Here is a 13684-nt window from a genome sequence, read left to right as displayed (position 1 = left end):
TCTAGTCTGGGGACAAGCTGAGGAGGAAAGGCCTTCTTGTTTTGATTAAGTGAAGAGCCTTTCTGAACCTTAACCCAAAACAATAACACGTCTGCGAGTGAACACAAGGAATTCAGGGGGTCAGAGAGGAAAAAGGAAGCCCCACAACAAAAACAGCCAGTGGAGCATCAGCTTTATTGATTAAGCTTTTAAATGTAATGTCGCCGCTTGGACAACATCTTGTTTTTGTAGGCCTGGCAAATATATAACTTTGATAAGAGAACTGAAAGAAAAAACATAGGCATGTCTTCTTTTTTTTAGCTGTTAAGACAACAGCAGCAAGATAAAATGACTCGCATAGTTAAGGATAAAATAATAAAATAATGTTTTTGCAGAAATATTTTAGACTTTTAGTTCAACAATAAACAACTTCCCCTGAGACTAGGTTGTTTGGGACCCGGCTCATTCCGGTAAAGGAGATTCATTACAGAGATGAGCTTCTCCCTCATTTTGCTTCTATTAGCATGCTTATTGGCAGCCAATGGACTGATTTACTGTATATAACTACTTCTTCCTTTCACGCTCCAACCCTGCTATATGGGAACTTTATTCATTACATACCAAGTCTAATTTTGGTACCTTTTATTTTAAGGTGCATTAACAGTTACAGAGCTGCATTAGTTTTGGTCTTTTATATAGTGCATGCCTGGGGTTCAGATTTAAAATGAGCTTAAATTTAGGTGAGAGCCCCGCCAAAGAAAAGACCCCACACAATGTCTATGGGTTTCTTTGTTAGCCGGAAAGCTTAATAAGGCCTGACTTCTCTTGACTTCATGGCAATCCCCCACCGGGTGCTATTACATTGTTCTCTTGGGGTAAAGATTGGGTTACGGCCTAGCCATGAAGTCAGGAAATGTCAATACAGGTAGTCCCCGAGTTAAGGACATCTGACATACGGACGACTCCTAGATACAAACAAGGCTTCCCTGCTCGCTCATGTTCAGGACAGAGGCTTGATGGGGGGTAGGGGGGCGTTTTGCATGACTTGCAGAAGAACTCTTTTGCTAAACACTGCTGAGGTTGTGGGTGATCCTAAGGACTGAGCTTTTCTGCAACGTCTTGTAACTGTTTTATGACCAAGACAAACTCTGCATCTATTCAGTTATTGAATGTTTTTTTTTTTGTTGCTTTGCTCCTGATTAACTTACAGTGAGGATTTTACACAGTAACTGATACCATGCTGCCTAATAATGTATTGATACAAACATCTTTCCTAATTGCATTTATTAAAATAATGTACCTGTTCCGACTTACATATAAATTCAGCTTAAGAACAAACCTACAGTCCCTATCTCGTATGTAACCCGGGGACTACCTGTACTCAATAACAATTCTAAACTAAATCATGGATTAATTTGTCAAACTATAGTGTAGAGAATTTTTGTAATCTTTTGCACATGTTAGGGATAGCAGTGTTAAAAAAAATGCATCTAAAACTTTTGTATCCAGATTTTAAGGAGAGGAGAGGAGGGTCACGGAGGTGGAAATGATTGCTGGTTGGGTATCAGCATACTAAACTAATCCTATGGGAAAGCTCCTTAGTTGTTGCCCATCCCTGGTCATTTTGTCTGTACGCTATAAAAGATTTGGGTTGGGATTGAATAGAATAGGGGATTTTGCACAGAGTTTAGAAAAAACAGCTGGTCGGTGTTCCACTGTTAGTTATAAAAACATTAAAGTTTTCTGTGAGACATAAACATTTATTACAAGACAATTAAAGTCCAGACACCATACCCCACACACTGTCTAATTTACTTGATCTGATGTAACTCTGTATTTTCACATTTTCACAGCATAAGAGCCTTGATAATCATGCAAATTGCTTAACTGTGTGCTGCCTTCTGGAAAATAAAGGTCAGATTCTCATTTTATGGAAAAATAAATCAGCAGTTTTTTGCAGATTCACATTTAAAATAAAATAATAATACGTCTGTTTTTATGACCTTTTTCATCCAAGAATCCTAAATTTTATGACTGCTTAGAAAGGGACGAATTCGGACTGTTGGAAGAAGGGTGTGACCATGAACTTGTACCCAACAAGTATTGGAAACATCTGCTGTATCATGTGTCTTTTGTAGACTAGCTGTAGATCAGATGATCTATGTTTTCCAAATTGGTAACACTTGTATACTTTTGGAACATAATTGGACCTGTTTTATAAAAACTGTAATCTCTCTCTTTTTTATGCATGTTTTCTAGTTTATACATTTCTGAAACAGTGTTCCAGTGTTTTTGGCAAACTTTGCATAATTATATCCTATTTATATATGTATTGGTTGTATTCTAAAAATGTAGATAATTATTTGTTCAACACATGTATAAGAGTGCTTTTCTATATAGGAAATAGTGAACATCATTTTGACATATAATGCCAAGCAACCTATTCTGTTGTATAGAGAAGGAATGAGAAAGAAAAAATAGCAGTCGTTAGTGGACAGTTGTTTAGTTATACTAAATGGTGTATTGCTAAACCATAGAACTAATGCTAGATTTTTAATTGTTACAATTATAAACAATCTTCTCCAACAAGAGAAATCTGGCAATTTTACAGACTTTATGTATAAAAATTATTAGTAATTTTTTTTTTTTTTATAAAGCACTGGCATATTACACAGTGCTTTACAAAGTGCATAGCTATGTCACTAACTATCCCTCTCAGGGAATCACAAATGTGTCTACCATAGTAATATGTCATTACCACATTCTAGGGCCCTTTTTTTTTTATTTGCCCAGTGCCCAGAGGAAATACACAAACATAGGGAAAATATATAAATTCAATGCAAATAGTGTCTTGGTTGAGATTCAAACCTAGGGCCCTAATGCTACAAAAGGCAAGAGTGTTAACCGTGGAGCCAACCATTCTGCACCACAAATGGAGCAAATGGCTTTCTATGGAGTAAAAAAACTAGTATCATATTAGTTTGTACATGAAGAGAACATTATGCAGTCATTCAAGACTGACCACTATTACATGCTGTGTGTGTCTTACTTTATAGGGAGCCATTTGTCTAGTAATCATTTTTAACACCCAGTGATTAAACGCTAATAAGTCTGTTGGCAGAATTAGGCAGTTTACCTCTAACTAATTCAGTTTTTTCTTCTATTCAAATGTACCTTACCTTAGCACTTCATATTGTTTAGTAAATGTGTTGGCTAGAGCCAAAACATTTACACACTTTCAGTTGCAAACCATTTAATAAGCCATACACAGGAGCGCCAAACTGCACTAAACGTTAATGCGTTTGCATGTGTTACCCTTGCGATTGTGGTGTGGTCCTTTCTCCAGAAAAGGAAAAACAACTACAGGGCAGAAGCATCATATAGCTTCCAGGAATTTTGCCACTACCTAACTGCAACCCAACCACAATTCCATGCAAATGTGTGCACAAAGGCCCTGATTTATGAAAGCTCTCCAGGCTGGGGATAATACACTTTCAGAAGTGAAACTGGGTGATCCACCAAACCTGGAATAGATCTGGTCCAGGATTCAAAACATTTGCTAGCAAATAGCAAATAATTTTGAAAAATCCAGTCCATGTTTTGTGTTACCCAACCACTCCCAAAGAATTGAATGGAATGGAGTTGGGATCGGGGTTGAGAATGCAGTGCAACCACAATCACAAACTGGCCTAAGGCTATGTATACACGTCAGATGATTCTCGTCCGATAATCGCTTCAGTACTGATATTGCTCTTCGTTTGTCATCTGAATAATCGTTGTGGCTGATGCACGGACAAGGAATGATTGTAATGGAAGTAAAGGGGAGAGAGTGAAGCGGGGTTCCGCTCTGTCGTTCTCCCCCCCCCCTCCATAGAGCAGAACGGCGCTGTATGTACAGCGGTCATTCATGCATCGTGCAGTCATTTGTCATTGGAGTGGTCTTTCACAACAATTATTGCACGTGTGTACTTAATCTAAGAGTCCAAGATGAAAGCACATGTTAGTGAGGTTCCATTAGGGCAATGAGGGTAAAAGAAACAAACATACAACTGGTTGAGATGTACCCCCTATAGCCATGTGCCGTGTAGCAGTTGTTCCTCTCTACACCCATGTAACGTGCTGCATGATTATTGCTGCCTCTCTCAGACACCTCATACATTTGTCACTGAGTGAGCTGAAGGCTGCATTAAAGAAAGGCTTTACATTCTTCTGGTTCTGGAATACTGTTGGCTTGGCTGCAGCTGTTTCTTTCAGTAGAGGACCCTGATGAATAATTTTTAATAATCTCTAAAGAATTTTATCCTTAAACCCGTGTTGTGCTGGACACTGCAAGCATTAAATTGGAAGCAGTGATTGGACGCAGGCTTGTGTGCCGCTTGTTTGTATATGTTTCTGGCCGTGTCCAGGCAACTGCAGCGGGCCCTGGGCTCTGCATCTACTTAGCAAGCAGCCCGCTGTCACTGCCTCACGTTTCAGGGGAAGTATCCGATTATGGGGTTCCACAAGTATCTCCAGATGTGGCTATAAAGCTAGCAGATATAATTTACTAACACCTGCTTTTCATCCCGCCTTACTTTGCGTTCTCTGGAAAAAGATTGTGTGCAGCTTATGGTGGGCATATTTCCATTTATTCCTATTCTATGAAGAATTTACTTCTCCCTTCCCCCTAGATTGTAAGCTCTTCGGGGCAGGGTCCACTCCTCCTCCTGTGTCACGGTCTGTCATTTACAACCCGTTTTAAATACTGCACTGCATAATATGTTGGCGCTATATGAATCCTGCTTGTTATTATTAATAACAATAATAATAATAATATTAATATAACTTACATTTTCTAATCTAAAGAGTTAAAGTCGATCCAAACTCCACATGGGTTTGATGTTTGTCATAAGCAATTGCTATGTCTTTTTTCCACTTTTTTTCCTGCCTTTTCTGCATGTTTGTTTCTTATTTCCTCTGGCCTATTTCAGCCACTTGCTGTGTACATATATTTTCTATAACGCCAGCTGCACATTATTGCTTATGGCTGGCATGCTGATGGAGACAACTGTGGAATATGGCTGTGCAATGTCCGTCAGTACAGTCATTTATAAATACATCCAGGAACACACATCACAGTGTGACAACACAGAGACACAATTGGGGACAGTTGACACCCAATTATAGGAGATACTTGAACGAATACCCTATTGCTAAGAACACCCAGTGCTATTTGAATTATAGCTAGATATTTAAAAAGAGTGGACTATGCCTGTACTGTGTGAGATCGCATGGTTGCTTGTAGACTCAACTTGGGGTACATGTGATAGAGTGACAATGTGGGACATTTGTTTCCTGATAATAATTTATGCCTAACCAAGAACTTTTGGTAAGATCACCAGAAAATATTGAAAACACATTAACATGTATAGGCAGTGTTTCTCCACCTTTTTAACATGGCGGAACCCGTTGAAATAACTTTCAGTTCTTCAGGGAACCCCTACTATATATCCACAGTTTACAGTACATTATGTGTGGCCATTAGGAAGAATTCCTCTTACATTGCTGGCTGTTGGGAAGAATATGCAACTTACAGATAATCAAAAAGATAATTGGTGTCACTTAAACTTGCTTGAGAGGAACAAATTGCTCATTGCTCAAGGAACCCCTAGCAACCTCTGGAGGAACCCTGGTTGAGAAACACTGATGTAAGTTTTTTTATGTAAAGCCTAAAGATGACTTTATATACCTGCTGATTTTTGGTCTGTTCTGCTCTAATTGCTGTAATTCCTGCCTTTGCTGCCCTGTTAGTATTTAGCATTGTTAGCCCTAAAATCCAAATAAAAAATGAACACCCTAGGTTAAAAATGATTCTCAATTGAAAATTTCCAATTTGAATCAGTATGGTTAATTCATTATTGGTTAGTTTTGTCATCCTAGGACAGGAATGTGTTACTGGCAGGTTCTACACATGAATATTTTAAAAAGCCTAAAAACAGTAACCATCTAATCCAAGGAATGGTATTGTACAATCTCGGTAGACTTTTTTTAGCATGCTGGTAGGCATCAGGTATTGTCCTCAACAAAAAAGCAAATTTAAAAAAAAATATAGCTTCCCACTACAAATTTTTAGGTGCATTGCATTGTTATACACAATTCATATTATCAAAGGCTTTTACTATACAGACCAAGTTGCATTTAACCTGAAAACCATTAGTGGTGGTCCATGTGCTTTCTCTCACCTGTATAATTACCCTCAAGTGCAGAGGTAATTCAGAACAAATCACCTGTCATTGGAGTTCTGCACATCAGCTGGCCAAAAATACAATTGTATGTAAATTTCGCTCACTGACCTACAAACTTGTGGTGACCTGTGACATACATTAAGCTAACCTGCTATCATGATCAAGGTGCAGAGGCATTCTGACAGCTTTCAATGTTTGATGATTAGTGAACATAAAGATCTTTGATTTCTGTTCCCTTGGAAGTTTTGACAACTTTAACTCCCCTATAAAAAAGAAATCTTCAACAAGGATCACATATAGATTCAGGTTGCTGTGGGCAAAACTTTTCCTTTTCTTTCAATGTGCTAATACTCAGACTAATATTTAATAAAGTAAATGTTCTGTATGATGTAGAGATAAAGAAACAACAATGACATCCCTGTAACATATGCTATCAAAAACAAGTCAGCAGTGGCAGCTTCTTGAAAAATATTGAATGGAGGGTCCTTTCTGCAACTTGCTTTTCTTCCTAAACCTTTAGGGATTAACCACCAAACAGCTGTATGTCAGTTTCCAGCAGAAGCATACTGCAAAGACAGGGCTAGGAACACTGGCTTTGAGATCTCCCTGCTTACCGTATAATGAGCTAGAAGGTGATGCAACTTAACAGCATGCATCAAAAACTGAAATATCAAGTTGCGAAGGGCTGACCTCTTCTGTTCCCTTTACACCTGCAAGGCCTCAGGGTGATTATGTGTGATCTATATTATAGAAAATCCTGAGTACTATTTCCAAGCAAAAATAGTTGCATAAAAACACACCCTTATGTATCTTGCCAATTTTTGATTCTCCAACGGGACACATGGGAGAAGGCAGTGTGTGTGTGGACTGGATTAGATTAAAGAAAAGAGCTGGACTTGATGCCCAGAATGAAGTGAACAATGACACTTTACGCCTAGAGAACATACTTTAAAAACACGGTACACATGAAAATGAATTACCTAAATAAAATAAAGTTATTTCTGGAGACTGATATATACGGTAGTTTTAATGAAACATAAATATGTAGGTTCTCCTCTTAGTTACATGTTCTCTCTGAAAATGATGAGATTTTTTCTTAATTTACAATTTTATCCTTCTTTACATCTTGCTGAGTTTTTGTCTTAAAACAAGCATGTACCCGGTGTAAGTGACATTAAAGAATTTATCAATGGTTATTTCTTATTTAGTTAGTTTCCTCCTATTTCTAAGAGTTACCTCTTATTTCTCCTTATTACAGTTTTCCTAAAAGTCTTTTCTAATCTATAGAGTTGTTAGGTATTCATAATGTAGGAATCCTGGTGTAGAGAGCCACTTCGCACCCCATATGCTGTGGTGTTGTGAACAAATAACATCACTAGATGGGAACATTCAGTTTCTGGTTTATAATACTCACTTTTGGCCGATTATCAGATTGAAAATTGGAATATGTGTGAACCATCCATTCAATGACAAGTCCATTACAATCCATTACCTGCCATTTATATATCTTTGGAAAGAGGACTCCAAGAAAGCATTTGGATAAAATCAAATACACACACATTAGATATGTGCAGTATAAACTAGTTTTCCTAATCTGGAGTGTATGTACCCTTGTAAGAAACAACAAGAAACTGTGATATATTAAAATGTACATTTTTTGTACATATGTTGTAACCAACAAAATTAAAATATGCTTAAGTTGTTTTACTCATAAACTTGCACATCAAAATTATCCCAAATGAAGAATGAAACAATAACCTTGATTGTTGAAATCAGTGTGATGTCTGTATAGTAAAGTGTGCAAAATCATTAAACCTGTTTTCCATGGGATTAGGAGCTTTAAGTTAATACAGGTTCTCTTCACTAAAAATTAAATTGACACCTTTTCAAAGTCAACTAATTAGTATTAGATGTTCCTACTGATAATGAAAAATCCACAAAGCACATTAAAAAAGCTTTCCTGTTCCGTCGCCGTGGCACCTCCATATCCAGTATTGCTACAAACTGGGTGTTCAGCCAGGCACTCTATAACTATTTGTGTTTACATGCGACTGGAGCACATTTCTAAAGCTGAGTTTATTTTGCTTGGATCTTAGCCAGCACAGATTGTCGTACTTGGAGGGCCGACAGAAGTGGGCGGAAGTTTTGGGACAGTGCAAAGAATGAAAAAAGAGAGAAAAAAAAGTTTGTTTTTTTGGCTCAGCTACATGCATAAACATTACATGTTCAGTATTTGTGCATGTGTTCCATCACAGCTCACCCTTCAAGTACTGGAGGCTGCAAGGCTACATAAACTGACCACTATAGAAAGTATATTGGTTTTGTACATAGCAAGTTAGAACAGGAGATTCTACTGGAGTAAAGGCAGAGGTATGGCCAGTACCTAGTAGTCAGTAAATCGCATGGTAGTCTCATACCATTCAAATAATCACCTAGTTCCCTCAAGGATATTGGAGTGGACAGTGGTATTTGGAGCAGAGTGGTCTAGACAAATAACATCAGGAAAAAGAAAGAATTTTGGTTGAGCCGAGAGGTATAGAGGATATTGCTGGAAGATGACACCTGCATAATGATTCATTCTTTCCAGGGGGTCCCGAAGATAGAGGTAAAAGTGACAAAGTGACTTGTGCGAGGGGAAAGTTTATAGGCTTCCAATAATAGCCTTGGAAAAGCTTACCTGTCGGACTATCATTAAACTATCATGCCAAAATTGAAAGGTCACTGTCTATGTGGACACGAGAAGGAGAGGGCCCTCCCCAGAAGAGCTTACAGTCTAGGAGGCAGCCCTAGAAAAGTCTTGGAGCTGTGCATGTGATGAGGTCATGAGTGATGAGTGTGGAAGTCATTATTAATAAATAATTGCAGGAGGACAGAGAGGGGCTAGGGGAGTATTTTTCAATCAGGTCAGATAGGTAAGAGGGACAAGAACTGTGGAAGGATTTGAAGGCAAAGTATAGGAGCTTGAGTTTGAAATGGAAGCCAATAAAGAGAACTACAAAGAGATGCAGCAGAAGAGGAGCAGTGGGAAGGATGGATGAGTCTGGCTGCAGCATTCATAATAGATTGTAGAGGAGAGAGTCGGGTTAGTGGAATACTAGAGAGGAGATTGTTACAGTAGTCCAGAAGAGAGATGACAAGAGCGTGTACAGGGATTTTGGTGGTCTCTGGGGACAAGTAGATTTTGGAGATGATGTTCAGGACCTGGAAATGTTCTGGTAAATCTAATGAAGACTATACAAGTTTATGGTAAAACTTATATATGTATCCATCCACGTTAGGCAATCAAAATTCTTACATCGAGGAAAGACTGAGGTGCAATGCTGGCATCACTGGAATAAATGAACTTGAATTGAAATCAGCAATACTACGCCTTATTTTGAATGCTTGAAATACTGTACGGACCTATCATTCCAGTCCAGTCCCTTGCTTATTATTTCTCGCTTTGCTAAAGGGGGTTCCTTGAAGTCCTTAAAATGGCTGATTCTTTTAAATAACAGTGGTTGTCCCTGGTTGGTCAGGGGACTGCTGTACACACACCAGATTTTTACCCAAGGTGATCGGGTGCATCTGTACATATCCTTAAAAAGCTACCTACAGATCCCCTATGGACCAGAGTATCAGGATCAGAGTAGTCACAACAAATATTAACACTTTTGTGTGTCTAGCTCACCAGGGTACAAAGGACAGCAGATAGCGATATTCGCTTTTTGTTATAGACTTGAACAAAAATGTTTTTAATGCTATTAGTTCTGCTACAGACTGTTATTTGAAATCATTCTGTTGGTCATCCTGACTTTGCATACTTTTTGCAAATAAAATGGAAATAGTTCCCGAGCAGAGGGTAAAGTGGCACCATGTTTGGCCAACATTTTATTTCTATTTCTGTATCTTTAAAGATGTTAGAGAAAATCATATTCTACTTGTGTTTATATCAAAAAGCAGTTCTTTTTAAAACCTAACATAAATCATCACAATTACTTTTTATAGATTTAGTCCATCCAAATATGTATATTTTCAGTTTTTTTTAGTGTAAAGCAATGGTTTGAATCACCTAACAGTTTCTTAACTCAAAGGGACTCCAGCTGGGAGAGCTCCATGCCAAAATTCCCTGCCATAGGCACTATGAAGCCACGTCAGATGTCTCTCTCCACCTAGTGACTTCTCTATAGTGTGAAACAAATGGGCAGTCAGGTTGCGACACCTTCGTAATATCCTTGGCAGACTACGGAGAATAGGGGAATTTTGGAAAGGTGGAGTCCAAATGAAAAATAAGAGATCAACAGGTGTTTTAGCTTGCTAGCATCCACCCATAATTGCAAACTTTTTTGCATAAGATGAATGGACCTAATATCCAAAAAAGTGACGTGTTAAGAGAGAGAAAGAGACACTGAATAAAATACACATAGCTGTATTAAAATGTAATATTTGGCATTATTACAACTGTGCTGTGTGATCTAATAAGCTGCTGTAGCCAACACTGTAAGCAAAAAAGGAAGGAGAAATTATAGTTGCCCATTGTTTATACAAATAGGGGCTATTGTACCAAGATGTGCCTATAGCAAAAAATAGGTTAGAATCTCCGTCAGATCACTATCTGAATGCAGTTTGCAGGTTCTCCCCGTGTTTGTGTGGGTTTCCTCCGGGTACTCCAGTTTTCCCCCACATTCCAAAAACATGCAGTAGGTTAATTGGCTTCCACCTAAAATTGACCTTAGACTGTGGTATTGACATATGACTATGGTAGGGACATTGGATTGTGAGCGACTGCTGGTGACATGACTATGGACTCTGCAAAGCACTGCGTGATATGTTGGCGCTTTATACATTCTGTGTAATGATGGCACTGTATAGTGTTGATGGGCAGCAAGAAATGTTCTTGTAAGCTCATTCTTTATGCATGAACGTCAAAGACAACTATATAATGCAGCCAGTAAACATTCATTCTATCTGGCAAACAAATATACTGTGCTTATTCATTCATATACTGTTCATTCAATATAAATAAATCTAAGTTTTCTTGATGTGTCTTGATTCTTTGTTTCATGAATTATATTCTGTCCCTATCTCCATGGCTGCCTGACTGTCTCTCGTGTATCACCAAACATTTAAGTTCCCAAAGCAGATTTAACATATACTGTAGGTAGAGATTAGAAACTTCTTAGAGCGTACATACATTTCTGTTTGTTTGAGACTGCAGTGGGTGTGATTGGGAATTCCTACCATGTCTCTATCACGCAGGGGGTCAAAGATAATCACATCATCAGCAAAAGGGAATGTGGTACAGTGGGGCACGTCAGCAATGGATGAAAAACTGAGCTATTTAGCCCTGCTCCATGTATGCATGCAAAGGTTTAATTTTCAGTTTTAACTCAACCTATTAGAGACTACCAGAGTCTTCTGTAACAGCAAACGAGAAAGTCTGTATTTGATTCTTCTGACAGTTGAGGGTTAAGGCTTTATTCAGAACTCCACAGGAGCAGATTGGGGAACTCTGTCCCTCTCTTCGTCATCTAGAGAATGAGATGATGGAAACTTGAGGCTTTTATGTTCTCGGCTTTCAGACAAGTTGTAAATACATGAAATTCTTCAGCCCGCCCACACAAGAGTGATTATTTTCCAATCAAGTGAAAAACTGAGGTGTGTCACTGACATACAAGCAACCAGTGCAGTCTAACAAAAACAGCTATGCAAATCTGGACACAAGCTTTATGGCTTTCCTCTTTGTTGCTTTTTTATATGTAGTAAATACTGTACTTACTGTATGCTACATGGCATGCATAGAGAAAACTGCACATAAGATGGATACGTTCTTGGTTAAACTCCTTTCAGGTAGACACAAGTACAAACAATGACACAGGAAGATGAGAGGACCCTGCCTCAAAGAGCTTACAATCTAAAAGCTTATATATCACAAAAGAGGTTGTGTTTTTGGTGTGTATATATGCAAACAAGAATATTTACAGCAAAAAATTAAGTCTTAACACTTCTGCCTTTCAGTTTTCTGGATTCATATCTTCATGCCTCATATTTGGTCTCAATAGTGCTTTTATTTGGGTACATCATTTCCTCATTCACTTTGCAAAGACAGATTTAACAAAACCCTCCTCTAACCTATTGCAATTGCAATAGAGCTGAGCTGCATAAATACACATAAAAGAGTTGGTAATGTGTTGATGTTCATTTTAAAGCAGATCTTTCACAATTTAGAATACATGCAACATCACAGCATATATTCTGTGCCAACATGGCATTATTATTAAATAGCAATCCATGAACTCTTTGGGAATTTTTTGTATGTGAGGTTAGCACAAAATGCCAACACATTTCAGGTGCAGGAAGAGTCCTCTTCCTCAGGGCTATCTGTATGTAGACGATGATAAACCGGATGACCTTCAGTAGATCCAAGGTTTACCATCTCATACTAATATTTGATCCATGGTCCAGTGTATTTCATTTGGTTTATCACCCTCTATATACAGCCCTAAAGAAAGGGGATTCTTTCTGACCCCAAAAAGCACTTACATATTACTTGGCATTCATTCATATAAAATATATATGATACATTTTGCACTTTAAAGATGACTAGAAATTCTGTGCTGCTTTTTTTTTAAATTGCTTCCCTTTATGATATTTGTGATGATGGCTCACAGATCTGTCATGTAATATTAATCACCTGTTTTTAGTATTTGCAGATGTAGATTAGAAATATGATAAGACTATAAAATCAGCTATAGCCTGCTTTCTATACCAAATTTAGTAATTCTAGGATCAGTACTAAATCTGGCCCTGGACATTGTACACTTCAAGAGTTTTTCAGCTGCATACAAGTGTATATAATTCCAACAATTTCTTGTCCTGTAAATGATCAACAACTTTATACAAATATCTAATATGTTTCATATTCTCTCTCCAGCAGGATGCCAGGATCAAGTTTGAATACAATGGGGAAAAGAGGTAGGTCTCTGAATTGCTTCACCACATGCTGCTCATTTTTATAACATTACCAAAAAAGCAGTAGCAAACAAATGTATGATTTGTGTGAAAGTGGTCCAAGATAAATTCCCTTTTGCTAACAATGTTACCAGTGAGATCAGCTGATATAGGAAATCTTGGCTAGTAGTGGTTGGTAACATTCAGCTACACTTGTTCTGTAACATTGATGTCCTTAGAACTCTAGGTAGCTTCCTAACAAGTGAATGTGTCTACAGAAACACAACTAGAACTATACTGACACAACCAGAAACATGTCTGCAGAGCTTGTAACATAATGACACAATCAGAAACATCCACAGAGACAAAGCCATTACTGTACTCACATAACCAAAAACTACAGAGACAGAGCCAGTATCATACTGCCACATCAGGAACTTGTCCATGGAGTCTAAACCAGTATCATACTGCCATATCAGGAACTTGTCTACAGAGACTGAGGCGGTATCATACTGCCACATCAGGATTGTGTCCACAGAGACTGAGCCAGT

The 13684-nt window shown here is 38.1% G+C and overlaps 1 protein-coding gene across 1 annotated transcript in view; it reads left to right on the top strand.

Moving 5' to 3' along the window:
• The window catches only part of LOC140331500 (mitogen-activated protein kinase kinase kinase 3-like), an 84494-nt gene that overhangs the window by 46117 nt on the left and 24693 nt on the right, over window positions 1-13684 (top strand). The window contains exon 4 of the mRNA XM_072412560.1: window positions 13117-13157. Coding sequence (XP_072268661.1) covers window positions 13117-13157 — 41 coding nt within the window. The remainder of the gene's footprint in view (window positions 1-13116; window positions 13158-13684) is intronic.

The sequence above is a fragment of the Pyxicephalus adspersus genome, chromosome 5 (assembly GCF_032062135.1).
Source record: "Pyxicephalus adspersus chromosome 5, UCB_Pads_2.0, whole genome shotgun sequence".
Lineage (NCBI taxonomy): Eukaryota > Metazoa > Chordata > Amphibia > Anura > Pyxicephalidae > Pyxicephalus > Pyxicephalus adspersus.
This window is presented reverse-complemented; position numbering and strand designations above follow the sequence as displayed.